Here is a 24,730-nt window from a genome sequence, read left to right on the forward strand (position 1 = left end):
TGGCCTAAACTTCCTATAAGTCCTCATCTTCATGTCATTTCAGGAATCCAGGTACACTAAGCCTGTAATCTAGTAAAATATACTACAATTGCTTAAACATGCGGGCATGCCTTATTCTAAGAAAAAGGCGGGTTTCGTGGATTAAGCCAAGATATGAATCTTGTTAGGCCAAGGGTGAGGCTCGACTTGTATGTGGGAGACTTAAAGTTCTCACCTACGTAGGTTAATACTAAAAACGTAATACTTTTCAACGTATTTTAATGTATGTCTTCTCATTAAACAGCCTTCCATTGAAATGTAATAGTTTAAAACAGTTTAGTTTGATGTCTAAAGTAGAATGTGAATGTTGATCATTTTTTGTAATGTGTGTGTGTGTGTGTGTATATACTGTACATATATATATATATATATATATATATATATATATATATATATAAACCTGTATTCAAGCATTTCCATTCAGGCCTCAGAGTGCATGAATCCCCCAACAAATAAAGTAAACATTGAGATGTTTTAAATTGTTTACAAATATATTTATTCTTTTTATAAAAATTATCTTGAAATATTTCTTTCTGCATAGCAGAAACGTGATCAAAGGAAAACAATATTCCTGTATAGTGTAAACATTCACAGACAATGTAAACTTTCATTGTGCAGTGTTCTAGACTGATATTCCAAAATCTGCTACAGTATGATTCCTGCGTCCTAAAACAGAGCAGGACCACGAGGAGGAGTCCATCAAGTATCTCCAGAATATTCCAGCAGCGCTTTAATGCAATGAGTCTCGTCTTCATAGCGGATGAGGGAAGGCATGGAGGAAGTCTTTGAGGATTGGGTGCACAGGAATGCGGTCGATGTCTTTTCCATCGCATGTTTCAATAATCCGTCTGCGGCACAGCTGCTGCAGGGACTGCACTGGCTCTTTCCTGTAGGGCCTGACGAGCCCCTTCTTTGGGGAACTGATGTAGTGTTCCAGCAGTTTGAAAAGACAGTCAAAAGATTCCTTGCTGCCGGTCAGACTGAATTTGGAATTCTTGAAGTTAATCCGGACGCTCACGGGACCGTTTTGTCCTTTGTAACTCAGTGTAAAGAACACGTCTTTCTGACGACTGTCCCGGATCAGGAAAGTTCCGACTGGCTCCTTCTTCAGCTTCAGATGTGCCTCCTCCACAGTCATGGGACCCCAGTAGAAGCCACTCTCCTCTAGCATTGAGGTGGTCTTTGCGATGGTCTTGAAGTCTCTCGCAAAGTTGAAGGGCCTGAAATGTGTCTGTAAAACAGCTGCCAGCTGGCCGGGTCTGGACTTATGGGATTGGGAGACCTCTGGGGAGGCGTCTGTGCTCGCTTGGGGTTCTTCTGTGCCTTGATTCCCTTCCACTGTACTGTGTGCCACCATCCTACAGGAAAGACCAACTGGTGTGGTCTTCCATACCGTACCACAGGAAGGTCATCTAGATGAGACTCATCTGTCTGTTGAAGAGCAAGTGAAGAACAGTTAATCAGAGGCCCCTTCCAAACCCAATCACATGTTGTACTGAACATCACACAGGCTACAACAGACTTGAGTGTTTCATGGCAACATACACTGCTGGATTTATCTGTTAAATTACAAATCCTTTTCACTTCATTATCAAGGCATTTAACAGTTATGTTAAGTACGTTTATTTGATTATTTCTATATTTAATATCCGTTTATTTTAAGTGTTTTATATGTTACCATTGCTACATTATACAAGACACTTATTTTATATAAAGTTTACTTCATTGTGACGTACAACAAGCAATTATGATATATAAGTTTATTTTCTAATGTTTTATATTTTAGCATTGCCACATTATACAAGAAGACACTTATTGTATATAAAGTTTACTTCATTGGCCTTATTATAAGCGTTACATTATGGCATACAACACGCAATTATTTCGATTTAAATTAAAAACAGCCCGTTAAAACGTTCTAAACAGTAAAGTTAGTTCCGCGTAAATCTTACCGTTTTAACAAATATGAACTCCAGGAGTAGTCAATACAACTTTGCCTTTGACAAACTCTTGTCTCCGCTTCCAAAATTCGGTTTTTATGAACTCCCATTGATTGATTTATTCCACCGTTATATCTCGATAGAGATTTCCTCAACTGCGCACGACAGAAACTCTTTATATGTCAGAATGAAGGAACATGCGCTTTGAAACTGTACATATAGCTCGAGAAGCTCCGCCCATTTCCCGGAATCCTTTCTTCACTCTCAGGTTTTTTCTGTGAAATCAATTCAGGATTTAGCCCCTCCTACCGAGTGATATAATAGTATTCTTTCACTTCTCCTTTAAATGTTTATGCATTTCCAAAAAAAGTTCCATTTATACCAAACTTTCAAAGGACAAGAAAATGACATCTTATCTGAATTAGCCTACTTATGATCAATCTTCAAGTGAAGGGACACAATATAATGACGTGTGTTTCTAGGCTGAGGTCTATTATACAGCCTGATTGGATCACTTAACTATATTATGAATCCTTTCTCTATAAAAATATAATTGCATATAGGCTATTAGTTTTTTTTTTTGTTTTTTTTTACATATTCTTTTTCTTTATGATAACAAATGGCATACGTTTTACTATTACTATTGCAATGAGCAGGTATGCAACTAACATAAAAAAAAAAAAAATGCTTTTTTTAAAGCAATTATTTTTTTTATTTTTTTTTATTTTTTTTATCACATAGGCCTATAGGATCATGCATCTAGGATGTCCATTGCACAAAAAAAAAAAAAAAAGGATTGTGTGGATTATGCATGTCTGCATTTGTCCTGGTAATATGACTCTGTGTCAGTTGAGATCCACAGTGGGTTCTGTAAAGCACAAGCCATAAATGAAACTCACTTTCAGCCCGTAAATCCACAGCTGCGGACCAGGCCAACATTTTTCCATAAGTTTCATTTCTTACAAATAGAGATGTTGCATGACAGAAGTATAGGCACTCCGATATGGTAAACACTGCACAACATTATTGCATTTGCCTCCAGATTATGTTTAATGGTTTTGGGGGGTTTACAATAAGGTTTCATTTGTTAATATTAGTTAATGTATTAACAAACATGAACTAACCATGAGCAACACATTTGTTACTGTACTTGTTAACGTTATATAAAAATACTGCTGTTCATTGTTTGTTCATGTTCCTTAACAGTGCATTAACTAATGTTAACAAATAGCCTACAACTTTTGATTGTTGAAATGAACAGTAACAAAGATTAATAAATGCTTTAGAGGTGCAGTAATGAAACCTTATTGTAAGGTGTTACCATTCATCAATTGTCTGCATGTGCTTTCAGTCGTTATGGCCCAGTAAAAGAGACGTAGGCCTACGTGTGACTTAAGGGTCCATTTAACAAGAAGAATGACATCAGCTTACATCAAAACACGAACTAAATACTTAGTAATTTACTAAAACAAACTGTCCCGACTGTGATTCGTTTGAATGATATCATTGTGAAACTGAAATTCCAGTCATGCAAATTCGAGGGTGTATTTTCTTTACAATGACTTGTTTGCTTTGGAGTAGAATTACTGGTTGTACTTTCGTTTCGCTTGTATTTCTCAGAAAGACACATATTTACAGTAGGAGGACCACTAGCGGAGAGTAACGAACTTGCACTTCCAGATCCAAGGAAGAGGAAGAAAAAAAAAAAGAAAAAACACAGCATGTGTGCTTTTCCCTGAAACAAATCTCTTTATCAGATGGAGGAACTGCTTCAACGTGTTAGGCACATTTATTAAATGATATTTTGGTAAAATGGCATCATCATCATTCATCTGTCTAAGTTTATGCCATCTCCAGATTTCTCTTCAGATATGTACAGTACAGTGATAGGCCTATATTTTTATTCATAACGCACAAATGCATAACCCCGAGTACAAACTGTCAGGGGACTGTGTTGAGGATGCAGTCCACCAGAAATCAATTGCATATTTAATTTGTGCATATCCGTTTAATTATAAGCCATGCCCTTATTGTATTGCAGATTAATAATATCCGACTAAATCACTTCAATATATTACAGATCAAACTCACAGTAGCTACAGGAGAAATCTGCCAAATGCTTGCAGCATACCATCCGTTTACATAATTACATACATGAAAATGATACTTACCTAGTTCATTTATGGTTGAAAAGCCGTGTTTGCTATTCAGATATCTGTCTGTTTCATCTTGCTGCATATTCCAGTGCTTTACGGGAAAATGAAAGTGAAAGCCTACTGCTTTCCCACATAATTTCCTGTAGACGGCGCTGTTTCGCCTAAACAATTCACGGGAGTCGCCTTGTGCTATTTATGGAAAACAAAGAATAGCTTTTAAATAGGTAGGCTAGTAGTAGGCTACTACTATCATCATCTCTAAAACATAGAGAAACTATATGTTACGATGTTGTAAAGATTATCTGAAACTCACTTTCACATCTTTATCTCGTAGGCTACTCAAGAATTGTAGGCCTATCTGTCATACTGTCTCGAAAAGTAAAAGCCGTGCTGTCGTAATTCAGACATCAGAATCAGATAAAGAAAATAAACTGGTTACTTTCATTTTGAACTTTTCTTAAGTCACATGATCAACCTCCACATGTGTGTTTTCCTTGAAAAGTAGCCAATGTTTAGAAACGCTTCTTCCCTTACGTTTTTGTATGAAACCATTTGTTATCATGAGCTCATTTCAATAATATCCTCTGCAGCAATCTACTTTTGCACTATTGCATTCAGACAAAATGTTATGTTTGATTTTCCTCTGACGAAAAACATTGGACCTACAACTTACAATATGACTTGTAAAATTAGGAGTAGTAACATATTTAAGCACGTTAAACACAAAGGTCAGCTATTTAAAAAGCTTCAGTGCTTGTTTAAAAGCTAATGATCTGTCAAAATAATAATAATAATAATAATAATAATAATAATAAAACTTGTTCCGTGTAATGTGGATGCAAGGCTTGGAGGCATGGAGAATTCATGAAAAATTCCTTGCGATAAAATGGGAAAATCCCTTGATAAAATTCTCATCACGTGACTGGCGCCATGCATGCCACACAGATCTTTACATGGAAACGTAATCTTTACTGTAATTGCTGTGCACTAACAAAGATGCGTGTGAATGGGGCACAGGTGTAGCCTACTGTTACATAATCAGGAGCCAGACAGGTTGCATACACTGTGTGGCTCCTGATTATGTAACAGTAGGGCCTACACCTTTGTCCTGGTGAAGTCCATGGCAACCGAAAATGTTTGGTTACCAACATTTTTCTGTGGTATTATGTCTTATTTTATGTCTGTAGAAGAAAGAAATGCATACCGGTTTAGAACAACACGAGCGTGAGTAAATTATTACTTTTGGAATGAATTTAATAAGCTGATTTACTCATGTTATTTGTTTTTACAGTACTGAACTTAATTTATTTAAGAACGTCTTCGGTTGAGACATAGGCCTATTACAAGTATCTGACTGTATAATTAATAATGATTACTGATGTAGGCCTAATTATTAGCCTAGTTTTGTCTCAAAACTTTTGTGCCTGTGTTGAATTTCCTTTTAAAGGAAAGTGCACTCTTCCTGTTATTCCCATTTAAAATCCAGTTCAACATCCTGAATACTCAAACTGAAAATGTAACGCATTCATGCAATCATTCTTTGACATTCTGGGAAACATTTATTCAACTCTAGCGCCATCTTCTGGGAACAACACTATGTTTACCTTAATTTACACATCAATTGTATCGGTTACACATTTCAGTTCATTTAGAAAAGTGAAATAATGTTGCAAATATGTAGTGACTGATGTAGATATGCCGGGCTCGGGCCAAGCACACCAAAAGTTGCTTTCTCATTAACATTTCTCATTCGCATTTCTCATTAAACATTGGTGCAAATGGTAGCCTACCGGTAAATACAATTAAATATTTTGTTTTTGTTTGACAACTGTCCTTAAACACTTTTGTACAGTGTACCTTATTTTTATCCATTGCTTTTGTTCATTTTTGCTTCGGTTCCCTCCTAAAATTCAAGTCTTATCATGTGTGAAGCTGTTATCAGGACAGAAAAGCTGGTTCTTTAGTGGCCCCTATATTGTCTTGAATGTTAAGATAATAACGTTTCTTTTGGGTTACGATACCTATTTCAGACACATTCACCGGTCGACACTTCATGTAAGTAGACGCTTTTAGGCTTTATAGACAAGGCAAGGCAAGACATCTTTATTTAACTCATTTTCATACATAATGGCAATTGAAAGTGCTTAAAATAATCTTAACATATGCAATAAAAAATAAATAAAGATACAATGTAATCAGTAGGACTCATTTAGTAAATGTACAGCTAAACAGATGTGTTTTCACTGTGGATTTAAATGTGTCTGGCTGGCTACTGTAGGTCTGTTTATAGGCCTATAAAACAAAGACGTAATGCAAAGGAAATATTGTGAGATGAAATCAATGAGATAAACAAAAATTTACAATGGTAATCAATAGGTTTGGAGAAAAGGATCACACTAAAATGCTACGATTGTTATTGACGAGTATAATGTCCCTCACAGCTAAATCTTAATAACAGTTTGCTCACTCTATCGATAACAGTTGAGCTGGAAATGCATTTAGGCTACATTTAAATGTGATTCAATTGTTATTAGATTACATTTAAAATAATTTATTAACATATTGCGGAGAACATGAGATACAGAGTTACGTTGGAAACCTGTAATTGTAAAATAAAGTTAAACGTTACTTGAGCCATTTGGGTCGGAACTGAAAATATCCTTTGAGTTCACTCGGCGGAATTTTAATGACGGACTATCAACAATACGAAGTTACGAACGGTATGATCGGTTTACTCCGTCCTATGGAATGGTTTACAGTTAACGAGAGTCTGGACTGGACTATTATCTCTCTGGTACTATTTTCCTATGATTTTGCGTGACCATTTTTTTTATTTTTTTTTATTTGAGAGTATGCCAGTGTTATTTAACGCACATAGTAGAGTTAACTTGCTCGTTGTCGGTAATAAGATAAAAGCAACTTCTCAGAAGTCCTCGACCTTCAAAATCCACAAGGTAGTTTTTGACTACTTTACTACTAATTACAGCAACATGTCCCCGAATTTGGTCATGGTAATATTGCAAATTTAATCGATATCTTTTTTGCCCGGAGCGTGTGGTTTCCATAGAAACGACCCGAGTGTTCAATGCATTTGAAGGGCACGAGTCCAACTGTCCTCGCTCGATCTGTGGATGCTGTTAAGCGAACTACACGTTCATTTTTGACTTGATAACACAAAACTATAAATTATAAATACTATATATGCATATAATCAATTGTACATATTATAGGCTTGCTTCTAGCCTTTTAATTGTGCCTTTTTGCCCAAACAGGACTGTATCTTTCGCTGTTGCTGGACTTTATAGCACACAACCATGGTGCTGAAGATCTTCTTTCCCCAGTGCTGCAATACTGCTGACAGTGGTCTGCTGTTTGGGCACTGGATCCCAGGTCACAATTCTGCAGTGGTTCTGGCCGTCGTTCATTACCCGTTCATACCAGGTCAGGTGAAGAAGTACTTGAGTCAGATGCAGAGCCAGTCTCAAGTGAATCTCACTGTCCTGGGTTCCTGGAGTATGCCCAAAGAAGGTAAAGAAGGAATGGACAGCTTTCTAAAAGACCTGAGTACCATCTTTCCACAGAAATGTTGGCTGCAGCTGAGCCGTGAAATTGGCAAAACAGGCTTTACCTGCCAGGTGGTCCAGAACGATGGGAAACGTCTACAGGACGGGGAGGAGAAGAATGATGATGACAGCAGCAGCGAGGAAGATAAGATCATCTTCGTTCATTACGACCAGAGGAAGGTTATGCTGTCCCAGCTTCACCCGGTACAGGAGGTCAGCCAGAAGTCGGACATTGAGCCTTCAGAGCTGCGCTTGGTCTTCCAGACAGTGGCTCAAAGTCAGCCTCTCTTTTTCCTGGACAAATATGACGACGGGCCTCTCAAACTCACCCACTGGCAGTCTGAAGGCAGAGAGGCTAGTATTATTGCAGAGCTTCTAAAACAAGCATCTGTTCCGGTCTGCATCTTCCTAACGTGGTTGCTGTCTCTGTGGCACTGGTTTTGCAGCTTCAGGTGAGTTAATGTGTTTCAGCTTGAACCTGTTATCAGTACTGAAGAGTGATGGAGAAAATTGAAATTCAAATCTTTTGGTATTTTACAGGATTTTACATAGTCGGCCGGTGCTGTTCATCTCGAGCAAGCTGTCCACCTGTGTTCAGTCAGGGTACAGGGCAGTTCATTTCAAGACTGTTTTCTCCCCCAAAAAAGCTGCTACACACATGGATTTTATGAGGTATAGTACTTATATTTTAAAACCCAAAAATGAAAATTTCATTTCATTAATTTACTCACCAAACATGTTGTTCCAAACCTGTAAGACTTTCGTTCATCTTGAAACACAAATGAAGATCTTTTTTGATGAAATCTGAGTAATTTCTGTCTCTCCGTTGCCAGCTACGCAACTAAAGATCGTAAAACTAATCCATGTGAATTGAGCAGTTTATTCCAAATTTTCTGAAGAGACACAATTAATGTTTTATATGGTGAACATATTGAATTTAGGCTTTTATTCACATATAAACATTCATCAACTCGCACATTAATTGTGGTGAATCGAAGCTCAAGCATGTTTGCTTGACGTACAAGAACCAATGAGGTTCATTCTCATGTGTTAAAGCAGGTACGACTGAGATTCTGCCAGAACCAATGAGATTCATTCTCGTGTAATGCAACACGTTTGAGCTTCCTCAAGAACCAATGAGATTCATTCTCGTGTTATGCAACACGTTTGAGCTTCCTCAAGAACCAATGAGGTTCATTATCATGTGTTAAAGCAGGTACGATTGAGATTTTGTTTATGTTCGCTGATCAATATTTATATGTAAATAAAAACCTAAATTAGATCTGTTCATCATAGAAAGCGATCGAGTGTCTTCAGAAAATTTGGAATAAACCTCTCGATATGATGTTTTATTAACAAGGTTCGGGAGGAGCACGTTCAGATAATTAAAACAGGTGGAGAGCACTCAGCAATCAATGGTAAGAGGTATATATATACTCAGTAGTCTCACCTCATTTCATTGACAGTTTTTGCAGCATCCCTCCACCACCCCTTCTCCACGCTTCTAGTCCTAAACACTTACATACGGGGGGAGTACTCTGGGTTCGGGCCGAACTCCGAGCTCGGAGCCCTCCCTCCGGACAGCACGCCAAATACGCATTAAACTTTACCCCCTCAAATTATATGTAAGTGTGAACTCGTGAATCATTGATTCGTCTCTTGGTAGTTGGTAGTTGAGTAGCTGTCAGTGGAGGGACAGAAATCACTCAGGTTTTATTAAAAATATCTTAATTTGTGTTTCGAAGATGAACAAAAGTCTCAGGGGTTTGGAAAGACATGAGCGTGAGTAATTGATAGTTTAAAACACATGTGCCTTTTGTTCGATGTATCATGTTATGGCATTATTGTTATAATATATTATTGTTATAACATAATCTCATACCCTTCTTTTTTTACTCGTCTGCAGAAAAGCAAACATTTTTGTGTCCTTTCTTGTGGACATAGCCCTTGGTTTGCTGCTTGTCTCGTGGCTTTATAGGGAGAATCGTATCAGCAAATTAGCGGATACTCTGGTACCTGTGGCAGATGTAAGTATGGCACATAACATTACTTTTGCGGATCTAATTTAAAAAAATTTGTAAAATGTATTTAATGAAAATAGAGTAAAAACAATAATATGGTGAAATATTACTAAAATTTAAAATAACTGTTTTCTATTTCACTATATTTTAAAATGTAATTTATTCCTGTGATGGCGACGCTGAATCTTCAGTGTCACATGATCCTTCAGAAATCATTCTAATGTGCTGATTTGCTGCTCAGGAAACTTTCATTATTATTGAAAACAGTTGTGCTGCCTAATATTTTTGTGGATTCTCTGACGAATAGAAAAAGTAGAAATAGAAATCTTTTGTAACATTATAAATACTTTTACTGTCACTTCTGATTAATTTAACACATCCTTGCTGAATAAAAATCGTATCTCGCAGCGTGTGGCTAAAGAGCTCCAGGACCTGTTAGAGTGGCTGATGGGAGCTCCTGCTGGACTGAAGATGAACAGAGCTCTCGACCAGGTGCTGGGGAGATTCTTTCTCTATCACATCCATCTGTGGATCAGTAAGTACATCCTCAGTTGAGGCGCTCTCGTGGTGTTTTAAACTTATTACAGAAGCTCATGTATGTCTTGTGAATGTGATTGTGTCGGCAGGTTACATCCACCTCATGTCTCCTTTCATTGAGAGGATCCTGTGGTATGTTGGACTCTCAGCCTGCTTGGGATTGACCTTTGCTCTTTCCATACTGTCCGACATTGTGGCCCTCCTGACTTTTCACATCTACTGTTTTTATGTGTATGGGGCAAGGTGAGGTTCAACTCTGTAGTTCTGCATGTAGTTTTCTAACTGTCATGTTCATGCACTTCCAGCGTTTTCCAGTAGAGGGCAGTCTCAATCTTTCAACCTTTATAATTACATTAGGCCCCTTAAAGGGACCGCTAAGGTCACCGTTACCTTACATTGTTGGAATAAAAGTGACTTTTATGTTCCACGCATGAAAGAAAGTGTACAATTGTTGGGTGAACTATCTCTGAGGTTATATTTTTAATCTGTCTGGTCAGTTACTTGCCATCTTTATTGACAGTCTGGAGGATTTTATTTACATATTACACAACATTCTAGGGCTTTTAAGCTTTTCTGCGAATTGCAGTTTCTTTGTTGTGAATTGTACTTTCTTTTCTCTCTGGTCAGGCTGTACTGTCTGAAGATCTATGGTCTTTCCTCCCTGTGGCGGCTCTTCAGGGGAAAGAAATGGAATGTACTGAGGCAGAGGGTTGACTCGTGCTCGTACGACCTGGACCAGGTGCATCTCCTCTTGCACACTTTTTATATCCCTCATTCATGTACTAGCTATTCAACACAACCTTACAGAACTCTCTTTCCTTTGCAGTTGTTCATTGGCACTTTGCTCTTTACGATTCTGCTGTTCCTGCTTCCCACCACCGCCCTGTATTACCTGGTCTTTACCCTGGTGAGTCACTCTGACATGAGTTTCAACTTCATCTTTATTCCAGTCCCGTTGGAGCATCTGATCCAGTTCTCTGCTAATTTCACACTTGTAAAGTCTCAAGCTCTTGATCATGTTTTGTGCCTGTACATTACCGTTCAAAAGTTTGGGGTCGGTAAGATTTCTTATGTTTAAAGAAGTCTCTTATGCTCACCCAGGCTGCATTTATTTGATCAAAATAACTGTTTATTTTTTTAATATATTTTAAAATGTAATGTATTCCTCTGATCAGGATCAGTACTCCAGTCCTCAGTGTCACATGATTCTTCAGAAATCATTCTAATATGCTGCTCAAGAAACATTTCTTATTATTATCAATGTTGAAAACAGTTGTGCTACTTAATTTTTCTGTGGAAACCGATAAAAAAAAATTCATGATTTGTTTGGTGACTAGTTCAAAAGAACAGCATTTGATTGAAATATAATTTTTGCAATAATGTAAGTCTTTACAGTCACTGTAATTTAATCCTTCCTTTCTGAATAAAAGTATTACACTTCACACTTTTGAACTGTTGTGCACGTAGTAACAGGTTGTTACTGGTTTTGTAGATTGTTCTAATAGAAGTCCACTGAATGTATTGGTTCATGGCTGTGCCGTAGCGCTTGATACTCTACTAATGCATAAAGCAAATAGCAGAGAAATGTTCAACTTTAGATGTAAAATGTCTCTAATATAAGTAATAAATCTAGAAATCTCATAGACATGAGTTGTTATGATGTGTAAGTTGTTTCTCTGTCTGTTTCTAGCTGCGGCTGGTGGTGGTGTTGTTTCAGGGAGTGATTCACCTAAGTGTCGACTTCATCAACTCCTTCCCCCTGTTTGCCATTGGCCTACGTATCTGCAGACCGTACAGACTGGCAGGTGAGCCATACTGTATAACATTGAAGAAAGAAAACTTTCATAACTTTTGAGAAGCTTTTTTTTTATTGATGATTGATCAATTAGTAAAGGTACTTTATGAATCTCTTTGGATTCCAGAGGGGGTTAAATTCAAGGTGCTTTGTCAGGAGCCAGGATCTCCTCTTCACCTGATGATGGAGGTAGGTTGGTTATTGGTTAAACAGAATGTCATCCTATAGTTTATTTATGCTTGGGTTTCACTTAAGGTTTGGGTTTGACCTATTGAATCGCTCTGTTTGGCTCTCTATGCAGCTTGTTGTATTATACATAATCAGTGCAAACACTGGATGTGCTTTACTTGTCTCTGAGGTTTGATCATGAATCGTGTTACGGATGAGCAAACATAAATGAAAAATGTATTTTTCTTTTCTCTCCATCTTCAGATCAACCCATTAAAGTTCAGCTCTGTACTGCAGTGTTACCGGACACCCACCTATAGCTGTTACCCTAAGGATTCCTGGGCCGCATTGTCCAAGAAACTGTTTGTAGGAGAACTCATTTACCCCTGGAAGCAGAAGACTACTAAGACGGACTAACTTTGGGGGATCTTGCAAGACCCCATAGAAGTCAGCAGCTAGACATGTGCACACTGGGAGAAGGTGCTGTGTTGGTCAGACTTCGCTGACTTTTTCGAGATAGTCTTAATTAGGTTTTTAATGGAAATAATCCTACATTGTTGATTTAAATCATAATCTTTCCTTTTCCAGACACTGACCAGAATCTTTGATTGAAACTGTGATTACGTTTTGTATTTATTCTTCTACTACTTTTGTATAAAATTGAAGATGTGCCATTTTAAAAATAAATGTAATTTTAAGACTAGTCACTATATCAAAACCATAATTTCAACAGGATCATTTGAACTGGAAGTAAAACTTTTGACTTCTCTTCAGTTTTTTGCTGTCTCTCATGAGATGGAAAGGGAATGTAGAAGTTTGTCAAATTCATGTGTTTCAAGTTTTCTGAGTTTAATCTAGCTGACTTATGTGAACTGACTCTCGTTGAGTTTAAATATAGATTTGTGTATTAAAGTATTTGACCGTGAACCGCGTGTTATGTCAGTGTTGCCAAATCAATGTTGTTTTGTAGCTATTGTTATTAATATAAATGATTTAATAAAAACATGATTTGTATAAATTCTGATGGTCATGATCAAAATATACATTTCTGATGTTCATTTCTAAACCCTTAATTTACCTCAATAAAGTTTATTTAATCCTTTTACACGTTACAGTATCTTTGTGCATCTTTTTAAATCATTCTTATACGAGTCATGTTTGCACTATAAACAATTGCTATTTAAAGTTTACCCATTTTCAGAAACATACTAGGGAAACTAGTGTTGGATATTTTGTTTGGGAGTACAACCTATGAAGAATGTGCTCAGACTAGACTTGAGAGCACAATACAACAATGAGTGCTGTGGCAACTGACTATTGAATGACACATGAAAAACAAATGAGCTGGGGATTCACCTGCATGTTTGTGTTGAGGGACTAACACCTTTGTGTGTGTATCTGACTCAAAATTGAAATACAGTTCACAGTTTATCTCCTGTTTTACATAGATAAGGCAAAATTTTATCTGTATTGTGTATAGTCACATATAAGTATGTGCCTGTGTTATACAGTGTATGGTCATATACTAACTTATTGGAAGCTGAGAAGCTCTCTATACATGAACGTACAAAGGAAATTGATAGAATTCTATTAAAACAGCTTTCTCAAATCTCATCCTAGGAGAACAAGCGCCATTATGTATATGATGGGGGGGTGAGAGCGTTTATGGTTTTAATGGCTGGTATAGAATTTGATGCAGGGTCCAGATGTCCCCTTGTCTCTCTTGAGACCCTCATGTAGCTCTAATATCAATGGGCAGGCACAAAGACTTCATATAGCAATTTGCATTTTAATCCATTCAGGGGGAGGGGGATTATCTTCGTTTGATGATTCCCTGAAAGTGCCGAGACCTTTAGCTTGTCCCTGTCACATTAACCCTCCTGCATCTGTCACACTAGCAGCAACCTGTAATATAAGCACAGTGAACAGAAGGCGAACACCATCCATTTTGATTTTCAAAAGGCAGATTTAAAATAATATGATTCAAACAAAAACGAAATTTCTGTCATTTACTCGCCTTTACTTATGCATGCAGCATATCTATCTATCTATCTATCTATCTATCTATCTATCTATCTATCTATCTATCTATCTATCTATCTATCTATCTATCTATCTATCTATCTATCTATCTATCTATCTATCTATCTATCTATCTATCCTCCAAACCGTAAAGGTATTTTTTAAATAATTTATTTGTATTAATTTTATATCAAAATATTTCAAATAATCGCATTTATTATTTTATTAGTTTTATATCAAAATATTGTGTGTGTGTGTGCGTGCGTGTGTAGGGGGAGGTACAGTCAGTCAGAGCGCAGTAGTACGCAGAGGTGAAAGCTCAGCGTGACAGTGTGTGTGTGATCTCTCCTGTGTGAGAGAACATGGGACATATTTGGATATCCGAGAGCATTTACAGCACAAGCAGTAATAACCTGCGGGTCGGTCGGATTATTGTTTAATCCCTCACTTTACCGTGCCTCGCCCCAGAACCGCCTGATAACGCGCAGAGGTCCCGAGACGAGCAGCGCGATCTCACATGAATCTTTGTTATTCAGAGAAAAACAGAAACGGAGCCATGATTTCTGCCAGACGCGCTAGCATCGGCTGCTCAAGCTAACTGGAGCGCGAATGTGGATATCCTTCTTCCTTTTGTCAGGCTGAAGTTTTTCTAACATCAAATTGCAGCAGGAATATATTGTGATTGTGAGAAGTTTATTCCCTTAATTATGATATACAATCAATGTGCACTTGTTTTTGACGCGCTAGGCTCATAGCTAGCAGCGTTAGCCGATGCTGTGTTAACGTTACTCCATCTGAACAACGGCTCGTCTTTAATGTATTTTAATTAGTTTTACGATAACAAATATACATTCTTATTGTTAATATTGTCATAGCCGTGCATGTGATTATTAGATAAAATTGTGATGAGATTATTTCTTTGTATTGACAGCTTGGCAGGCGCATGCTAACAATGCACTAGCTTGATAGCTCCATTGCTTTTCTATTATAGCAATAATTTGCCATGATAAAATAGATGTTTTGGTAAATTGTTTTGAGACTTATTTTAATTTCTTGTCAGTAACGATGATTTGAGCGTCTCGGAAGAAATGTAAACAACCTAGTTGTTCAGTTTGCCAGCCAATAAAGTATGCATGCACTGATGATCCATATTATTTTACAATATTTAGACTGGACGAGTGAATACGGCTGGACATTTTAAAGTCTGTACACTTTAAATCATTTCCGGGTCTGGACTGGACGGGTGGGAAATGGTTTGATTCGGCCTGTCTGCTGATTTGGCCAGACACCCATTTAAAGATAGACCTGACACAAGAGACTCAGACCCCCAAAGCTCTGGAGGATTCAGGGCCCATCTTCGACATCAGAGAGGGACACACACAGTTGTCTCCTATCCTTTGCTCTCAGTCTGGCTCTGATGTGAGCAACCATGGGCACCCAGGGCAGCCCTGTGAAGAGCTACGACTACCTGCTCAAGTTCCTCCTGGTGGGAGACAGCGATGTGGGAAAAGGAGAGATCCTGGACAGCCTTCAAGATGGATCTGCTGAGTCTCCATATGCCTACAGCAGTGGTGAGTTAGTCAACACATCCCACACATCTTCTGCACGCAGAATGCGAGTAACACATCCTTCAGCCAGAATGATCTCGGATCAAGGCTGTCACTCACTGCGAGCCATTCAGAGAATAGTTGTATTAACAGGTTTACCAAGTAACATGGTCAATATTATTTTTGTGTTTATGGTGAGTCATTCTGTGGCTGCCATATTGCAGTGTCATTGACTTACAGGAGGCGGAAACGCATGTGATTGATAATAGTTTATTACTCTGTTTATTGGATGATTGTGTAATTCTCACATTTGCCCTAGCAGATTGTTAGGCTATATAAAAGCTGCACATTTTATGCTCAGTAGTTGTATAACATACACTTCATGTTTTTTAGTGGAGGTCCGATAATCGTTTTTTATACAGTATTATTAACCAATATTCACACTTCTCAGTTTAATTGGTTATTGTTCGATGGATAAATGACACGTTTATTAGATCATTGGTTGATTTACTGATTGACTATGTGTGATTGTTCATGGTATGGATATAACAGTTGTTGATAAAAATATAAAAAGTTTAAACTTTGCTATTCATTAATCTTCTTTAGGAGCGGATATAGCAGTGTGCTGGTTCTTTTGCGTTTCGATGGATAAATGGCACCATGAACTTTAAAAAAAGTAGCCATTTATTTTCAAATAAGAAATGTGTAGCTATTAGACGTAGCTTAAACAATGGGGGAAAAAAATACATTTGTGACCCTCTAGATTGCAGATCAACTTTGCATAACATAATATTAATAAAACAATAATTTAAATCAGTTCTACACATTGCTTATTGGATATGGATAATGAGTAGAGATTTTTTATGACCGACAAGTATTGAATTTATTGTTTTATTTTGTCACAATAATAATGATCATGAGGAAAAACAACACCCAATATGTATTCTAAATATTTTACTCGTTAATAATGAAGTAATATAAATTTTAAGTAATATTTATAATATTCTGTTATTATTTATGCAAAGTTAGGCTATTTTTGATCTTAGTAGTTGCAAGTTTATTTTTATGGCTGTGTCTAATCAGCACATTTTTCACAATGAATGACTGCTATTTAAAGAGTTGAATAATTATCCAAAAATACAGATACTGACTGCTGAGTGTTGACGTTGGGTGCTGTTCTCTTAAATGGTGTCATGTTTCTGTGAAATAAATAACAGTTTAACTTACAAAGTGTGGAATGAATATTAGTCATACACCCATTATCTGTCATTCTGAGATACTATCAAAAATGATCTATATTAGTATTGGTCAAAAAAATCAGTATTGGTTGAACTCTTTTATTTATTAGTTAAGATTGTACTAGATGTTTTCGGGGAGTGTTCCAGCACAGAGATTTCCCTCAGGATACAAAACACACAAGTAAACATGGCTAAGAGGTTGGAAGTGTCTGTTTTCACTGAACAGGTCAGTACAGCACACCATCAAGACCAGTTTTAAACACAAGCTCTTTTTATTTGATTTATTTAATGGTTCTCCATGGGCTGTGATGAGATTAGATCATCCACGCTCTGTCATTAGGCTGAAGCCAGTGAGGTGATACACCAATTATAGAATGATATGCCTTTCATATCCAAATGAGCCTCATGTGAGCTGGGCCGCTATTGTTCTATCCCATTTTTATACATACGGGTAACGGGCTGCTGCCTGAACCTATTAGGGAACAGTGTGTTCTATGGTTGTGAGAGATCTCACAGTGATAGATGGTTTCTGAAGTGTTCTTGGGGAGCTTGCTGGTGCAGCTTCAAAAGAGTTGCCTTCACAATCACTCAAAATCAACACAGATGTCTCCACGAGCAGTCCGTGGATTCAGAGCTGGTGATTTCCGCTGCAGGCTTGTTCATCCCTGAGAGAGATGCCATCCTGATGTGCTCAGATTGTTTTAATGTTGAAAGGCTTTTTTAATTAATTATACATAGGGTATCTGGAGGTATTGGCTGCATGTGAGCAAGGTGAAGTATTTAAGCCAAGAATGGTCCCTTGTATGGTTTAAAAACTTCATCTCATTATATAAAGTGGTCGACCGATATATTGCCATGCCGACATATCGGCCGATATTTTACTCTATTTTTTTATATATATTTTTTATATCGGCATTGGCTGTTAAGTTTTTCTGTTTGGCCGACGTGTTGAAAGCGGGACTTTTATTTTGATGGCTCTGAGAACGGCATCGCCTGAGCCAGCGCTCTCTTTCTATGTCTTTATGACCTCTGTTTTGCCTAATAGGCTACATTACTAGATAAAACTGTTAAACAAAGAAAATAAACTCTAGGCAAAAAAGTGTTATAGTGTTTGCTTTTATATTATTAGTAAGAGAAAGGTAAACACTATAATACTTTCTGATTTACCGTCAGCATTCAGCAAGTATGCATTTATATCATTTAAACAAATCTTTGAATGTATAATGAACATTTAATTTCACAAACCTTGCAGACTTGGTCAAATCCATTTGTTCAGATTCAAAGTGCGCATTTGTATCCTTCATGAATCATGAATGTGTTACTCTGTGCGAGACGGTCAGTTCAGCTTCACTGGAGACGCACGATAAACTTTAAACCCTTGTTTTCAAACTATGCTGCACTATATTATATGTCATATTCACTCTTTTCACTGTGCTGAATGTAAAATGTGTTACCTTGTCTTTATTTGAGACAGACTATATATAGATGTGTGTGTGTGTGTGTGTATATATATATTTATTTATATCGGCATTGGCCATTAAATAAACCAATATCTATCGACATCTAGTATAAAACTAATTTTAGATGTTTTTAGGAGGACATGAGGGCGGTGTAGACTTGGTGTTAATGATCTAGGCTGGTTACCGAAAGGTCATAAGCTCAAACCCTATAAGGCAGGGCTCAAGACTAACTTTTTTTGACTAATAGGTGCACTATAGCCCCTTACTGAACATTTTTAGGAGCACAAGCAGAAAATTTAGGGGCACACCTTAAATCATCCTGGAATGCAGTTATTCATATTTTCCCCCATTTTGACTGTATTACTGACGAATGTCTTGGTAATAGACTTATCGTACATAAATTACAATGTGCAGTTTTATTTTAAAGTGCCCAGGACTCCAGACTAACATTTGAGGGCAGCGGCACCGGAGCCACTGAGTTCTACAGAAAGGATTTGGTAGCACTGGGCAGCTGACAATAAAGCACTGAGCTTGAGTTGAGGTGTAGATAAAATTAACTTGAATTATTATCATTCATAATATATTCGTCTTAATATTAATTCAAAAGCAAAACGAGTGAATAATTTTTATTTTTTTAATATAAAAAAAATATATATTTTTTTTATATACTTTTTTATATATGTATATATATATACATACAGTACTGTGCAAAAGTCTTAGGCATGTTAATACCCCCCCCCCCCCCCCCCCCAAAATGGTTTTAAGTCAGTTATTTATATATTTTGCTGTAGTGTGTCAGTAGGAAATATCAGTTTACATTTCCAAACATTATTTTTGCCATTAACTGTAATAATCCAGTGAGATTTGTGTATGCACAAGGAGTCTGACAACAGCTGGTATGATCTGATCTCACCATCATCGAGTCCGTCTGTGATTACATGAAGAAACGGGAAAAAACTGAGACAAACTAAATCCAGAAGAACTGCGGGAACGTCTCCAAGATGCTTATATATATATATATATATATATATATATATATATATATATATATATATATATATTGTTTTTATATTATAAAAAAAAAAATTCTTAGGGAGTGGAAATAGCTAATAATCAACAATAGTCAACAAGTGCTCCTCTGCAGCCACCTACTTTTTACAATGCTTTAGCTAATGACAAATAAAAACAGCTATGAGTTCAGAGAAGCCTTGTTAAACCGCCTTATGCTGTTGGTTTTAAATTTTGCAGTCTGTATTCTTCTAAATTGGTTCTGTGGTGTTTACTCTCATTGATTCGTCTTTGCGCTGGCTTTGAGTGGACATCTGTAAATATTTAGAGTCTAAAGTTGCAGATGCAGACATCTTGGTTGGCCTGTTAGTGATTGATGGATTTGGCTCAGACAAGCACAGCGATTGCAATATAACCATGATAGAGTGTTTTTCTCCATTAAACAGTACTTTTCATTTTCTTTCTGTTCTGTTTCGATTGGGTCACGGTGTTATAGATGTGACCAGCGAAGGGAGAAAGAACACTGAGGCAGCAGGTTACTGCAAACACTTAGGGGTCAAAAAACAAAACAATGGCAAGCTAATTGAAGAAAACTAAAGTAAAAAAAAAAAAGGAATAATAGAAAAACAAGTAAAGAAATAAAGAAAGAAAGAAACATATACAATAAAGATAGGTCATTGCACACAGAAGTCTTGAGACTACAGAACCATGTCATAGAACACAACAACAACTTACATACACAGCTAGTGAATTTATACATTGGTGGGCAGCACGAATGAACACAAAAGGGGAGATGCATACATAATGGCCATTACTCAAAATAAGCTAATATATAAACATCCAATATACCCAGTAAAAAAAACAACAATTTTAAAATTTACTTTCAATATAAAAAAGAAGAGAAATAGTCCTTGGAGTCCCCTCAGCAGAAAAAGGATTGGTTGCGGCTATATCATTGGCTGGAACAGTACATGTACTGTACGTCCAAAGTTACCACACAAACCCCTTTTGACGGTGCAGCAGCTCACAGGACTCAGCCTTAACAAACTAGCAAAAAAAAAACAGGAAGAATAAACCCATCGAACTACTCGCTAAAGATTGTGTGCATGTAAGTAGATTAAACCAAAATAATGTTATTGTGACATTTAACCACTATAATTGTGTAATATACATAGAAATTCCCCCAAAAAATAAATAAAGAACAAGACTGACCATGCTGTGGCTCGGCAAACATCCATCACACGCGGACAGTGAGGAAACAGCGATGCTACATGCAAATAAAAGAATTGTAAAATGCATCAAACTATGTAATTGTGTGTTTTTAGGATATAATAAATGGACGTATTGCTTTTTAAAAGAAGAAAAGGATGTATATTTTTTTCCCATATCTTTTGTACTTTGTTTGGTGTATTATTACTGCTAAGACCATAAAACTGTTGAATTTCATCAAAGTTAATAATTTAGTATATTATTGGACTTTTGCAGTCCATGATCATTTTTGGTTTTCGGTTGCCACTTGGTGTCCAGTATTAGGCAAGGCAAGTTTATTTATATAGCACATGAAAGAAATACAGAATAATTAAAACAGTTTAGAAAAATAAAATAAAATACAGTACAGTACAAACAGTCGGACGAACAGCGGCACAGTGCTCATTCAGTAAATGCACAGTTAAACAGAAGTGTTTTGAGTCTGGATTTGAATGTGACTAGTGTAGGAGCACATCTGATCTCCTCTGGAAGCTGGTTCCAGCGTAATAGCTAAAAGCGGACTCACCATGCCTAGAGTGAACCCTTGGTATTTCTAGCTGATATGATCCTAATGATCTGAGTGATCTGTTGGGTTTATATTCAGTGAGCATATCTGCAATGTATTGAGGTCCTAGGCCATTGAATGATTTATATACCAGTAATAATACTTTAAAATCAATCCTAAATCTAACTGGGAGCCAGTGTAAAGACCTGAGGACTGGTGTGATATGTTCATATTTTCTGGTTCTGCTCAGAATCCTGGCGGCAGCGTTCTGTATGAGCTGACACTGTCTTATGGTGTTTTTGGGAAGGCCAGTGAGGAGTCCATTACAGTAATCCACCCTGCTGGTGATGAAAGCATGAACAAGTTTCTCTAATTCTTGTCTGGAAACAAAGCATCTAATTCTTGCAATATTTTTCAGATGATAGTATGCTGATTTAGTTATTGCTTTGACATGACTACTGAAATTAAGGTCTGACTCTAGTGTCACACCAAGATTCCTGACTTGATTTTTAGTTGTTTGACCCCTAGAGTGAAGGTATGCCCTCACCTTGAGAACTTAATTAAGGACGGGTCACTGTGGTCGACTACCATCAACCAGCAACAATCGACTACCAACAACCAACTAGCTGATTAGTGAGATTCGTCTATTTTATTTAGTGGCTGTGCTTTGCATGTGCTTTAGTATGCTGGCAGCATAATTTAGTTGTTTGACAGTTGGTAAGCTAAGACCCTCAGAAACTTGCATCTTTGAATTTATCCCCTTTAAAGCTCCGCCAGTGTTTTTTAAGACGGCCTGTCAAGTTATAAATAGAACAACTTTTAAAAATGCATCTCGAGACCACTTTGATTCCATTTTGTTGCTCTTCTCCTAACTGTTTATGAACACAAGAACCCATCTGAAGCACATTACCATTCACAAGTCCGGGTTTGGTATGATTTTTTTTTAAAATGTTTTTGAAAGAAATCTCTTTTGCTCACCATGGCTGCATTTATTTGATAAAAAATGCGGTAAAAATAGTGGGATTGCAACTTTTATATTTTCATAAATTTAAAATGTAATTTATTGCTGTGATGCAAAGCTGAATTTTCAGCATCATTACTCCAGTATTCAGTGTCACATGATCATTCAGAAATTAGTCTAATATGCTGATTGAATGCTCAAGATACATTTCTTATTATTATCGATGTTGAAAACAGTTGTGCTGCTTCATATTTGTGGAAACTGTGATACATTTTTTCCAGAATTCTCTGATGAAAAGAAAGTTCAAAGACAGCATTTATTTATAGAAATCTTTAATCTTTCCACTGTCAGGCCAAACCGTTCTCTATGCTTAAAGGGGACATATGGTGATGAGATTTCTTGTTTTCCTTTTTCTTTAGTGTGTTATGTAGCTGTTTGTGCATGTATAAGATCTGCAGAATTACAAAGCTCAAAGTCTAATAGAAAGAGATTTTACAAAGAGATATTCTTTGTAAAAGTTAAATGCGTAAAATGCTCCGTTCAAACACGCCCCCACAAATCTACGTCAGTATGTGGGGGCAGAGTTTCATAACACCGCCAAATGTATACGCAAAGATGACATTTGAAGACATTGGAAGTCTGTGGAAACCAAAAGTGTTTGGTGGCCAACGTTTTGTGTTCCGTAGAAGAAAGTCAATCCGATTTGGAACGGCAAACATAATTACATAATTTTCATTTATGGTTGAACTATCCCTTTAAGACCAATTAGTTTGTCCAGTCCGGTTTGAAAATATGTGGCATTTCCCCAGTCCTGGTACAGAATCACTGCTATCCCTCCTATCATATTGTTAGTCAGTTTTCATTAGTTCTTTTACCAAATTGAGGCCTCAGTTATTCTGAATATGTTGTTTTAGAGAAAACCTTTAAAAACATCATTATAAAACTGCTTTTGTTGTTAAATTTTTAGTAAAAAGAGAGTATCTGCATTTCTTCTGATGATAAAGTTATGATCAGATGTGGATGTCAGCGTACAGTCATGTTGTGCGCTACTGTTGAAATGCTGGGTCTCAGTGAAACCAGCTTTTCTGCCTTTCTCAGCCTCAGGCATGTTAGTTTCATTACTCTCATGCACTCGCAGTCTTTGAAATTACTTTCAAACTCACACGCACCCAGTTCTGGCTCCTGAGCGTAGCTGGGCACGTTGCAATTCAGACTGTCTGAATGTGTTATGAGCAAGCACAACAATGAGACACAAAGGCCTCCTGCGTTGAAGAAATCCAACGCTTCTACATTCTCCAGTTGTAAGCAATTTTGTTTTCCACCACCCATTGATAATAGGCTGTTTAAATTGAATTAAACATGCCCGCATGTGTCACTGTCCACTCAATCCCTCTCAGGTGTCCTCAAGTCCTGCTGGAGCTTTCACTTCCAGGCTCTTCCTCAAAACTAGCTGCTTCGGGCTGGGAAGTCTTGGCCTGTGGCCCGGAGCTGGAACCTGAGATGATAATTACACCGTGCTGCCCTTGTCAGGCCGCGTTGCTGAGCCATCTGCCCATAAAATTACCCAGAACGAAGGAGGAGGGATACTAGAGGAAGGAAGTGTGATGCGCCTTTGGCTTGATGTGCTGCCCTGCTTAAGAGCAAAGCTTTTTGCAGGATGGAGAGCAGAAGGAAATCAGCCCTAGTGGTTCTTTTTAAGTGCGAGTCATTTCTCTCTTGTTACATTCTCTTGTAGAGGTTTAATAATGGAGGACAGACCAGCCAGAACTCAGAACCAGCCGTAAATATTAGTATTATTATTTTATAGATGTCCTGTAAAACAAAAAATACAATACATTTTAATTTAATGATGATAATAGCAATTTTATTGCACTACATTCTTATTCTTATTCTTTTTATTTTGGAGTACAGCAGTATAGGATTTAGCATATGTGATGACTGGATTTACAATTTTTATCAGAAATATTGGAATTAGTTTTTTCCCCTCAATCATCTGCTGTGTGTATTTGCAGGAAGTAAACGGCTGGTATCAAAGTGGAATAGACTACAGAAGGGTGTGACTTTGTTCTTTCCTCTAATCAGAGAGGAACAAAGTTGATTTAATTTCTAGAACTGATGTTCCTGAGGAAGCAATGGCCAAAACCACTCTCATAAACTCTCCCGTGCTACTCCAGGCAGGTGTAGTCCATGTCCGTGTTGACGGCATTACGGATAAACAGATTTTTCAAGTGGACAAAAAGATGATTCACTGAGACCAGCGTGAATATTACACACACTGGCCTGTTTGGAAAGAGACGCAGTGAGCCTTTGTTAGAGACAGAGCTGTCTATTAAAATGCAAAACGGGTTTGAATGCTGACCTGTTGTGAAGCGACCGAAAATGCAGATATTGCCATTCAGTCAATGGAGCCCGTACTGTGTTCATATTTTCATTTTATGAATGATAAATGTAGATAAGCAGTCAAGATAATCGCCTTATGGGAAGCGTCCTGGTCACATTTCTGCTATGATAGCATTAAGTAA

At 37.3% G+C, this 24,730-nt stretch overlaps 3 protein-coding genes across 8 annotated transcripts in view; 2 read left to right on the forward strand and 1 right to left on the reverse strand.

Moving 5' to 3' along the window:
* Positions 1–517: 517 nt before the first annotated feature.
* On the reverse strand, positions 518–4,240 carry socs1a (suppressor of cytokine signaling 1a). Of its 2 annotated transcripts, none has more exons than XM_084414299.1 (2): positions 4,151–4,240; positions 518–1,470 (listed from the first exon to the last, which is right to left on the reverse strand). In XM_084414299.1, exon 2 carries the CDS (start codon positions 1,394–1,396, stop codon positions 791–793), a length of 606 nt encoding a protein of 201 aa, XP_084270425.1. In that variant the 5' UTR covers positions 1,397–1,470; positions 4,151–4,240; the 3' UTR covers positions 518–790. The 2 variants fall into 2 exon arrangements, with proteins under 2 accessions (XP_084270425.1, XP_084270424.1); XM_084414298.1 differs by lacking the exon at positions 4,151–4,240 and adding an exon at positions 1,992–2,419.
* A 1,834-nt stretch (positions 4,241–6,074) lies between these two features.
* pigq (phosphatidylinositol glycan anchor biosynthesis, class Q) lies at positions 6,075–13,330 on the forward strand. Of its 4 annotated transcripts, none has more exons than XM_084401358.1 (11): positions 6,075–6,190; positions 7,408–8,150; positions 8,239–8,370; positions 9,605–9,725; positions 10,128–10,254; positions 10,346–10,499; positions 10,884–10,995; positions 11,083–11,163; positions 11,947–12,061; positions 12,179–12,240; positions 12,484–13,330. In XM_084401358.1, the coding sequence occupies exons 2-11, from the start codon at positions 7,450–7,452 to the stop codon at positions 12,634–12,636; spliced, it is 1,758 nt and encodes a 585-aa protein (XP_084257484.1). In that variant the 5' UTR covers positions 6,075–6,190; positions 7,408–7,449; the 3' UTR covers positions 12,637–13,330. The 4 variants fall into 4 exon arrangements, with proteins under 4 accessions (XP_084257484.1, XP_084257482.1, XP_084257483.1 ...); XM_084401356.1 differs by lacking the exon at positions 6,075–6,190 and adding an exon at positions 6,776–6,929; XM_084401357.1 differs by lacking the exon at positions 6,075–6,190 and adding an exon at positions 6,776–6,855.
* Positions 13,331–14,497: 1,167 nt separating this feature from the next.
* Positions 14,498–24,730, forward strand: part of rab40c (RAB40c, member RAS oncogene family) — a 21,314-nt gene continuing 11,081 nt past the window's right edge. The window contains exons 1-2 of one of the 2 annotated variants that reach the window (XM_084421036.1): positions 14,498–14,925; positions 15,411–15,812. In XM_084421036.1, coding sequence (XP_084277162.1) covers positions 15,671–15,812 — 142 coding nt within the window. In that variant the 5' untranslated portion in view covers positions 14,498–14,925; positions 15,411–15,670. Of the gene's footprint in view, positions 15,813–24,730 lie in introns of both variants that reach the window. The other variant, XM_084421035.1, reaches the window with a different exon arrangement.

This window comes from Rutilus rutilus (assembly GCF_951802725.1).
Source record: "Rutilus rutilus genome assembly, chromosome: 1".
Lineage (NCBI taxonomy): Eukaryota > Metazoa > Chordata > Actinopteri > Cypriniformes > Leuciscidae > Rutilus > Rutilus rutilus.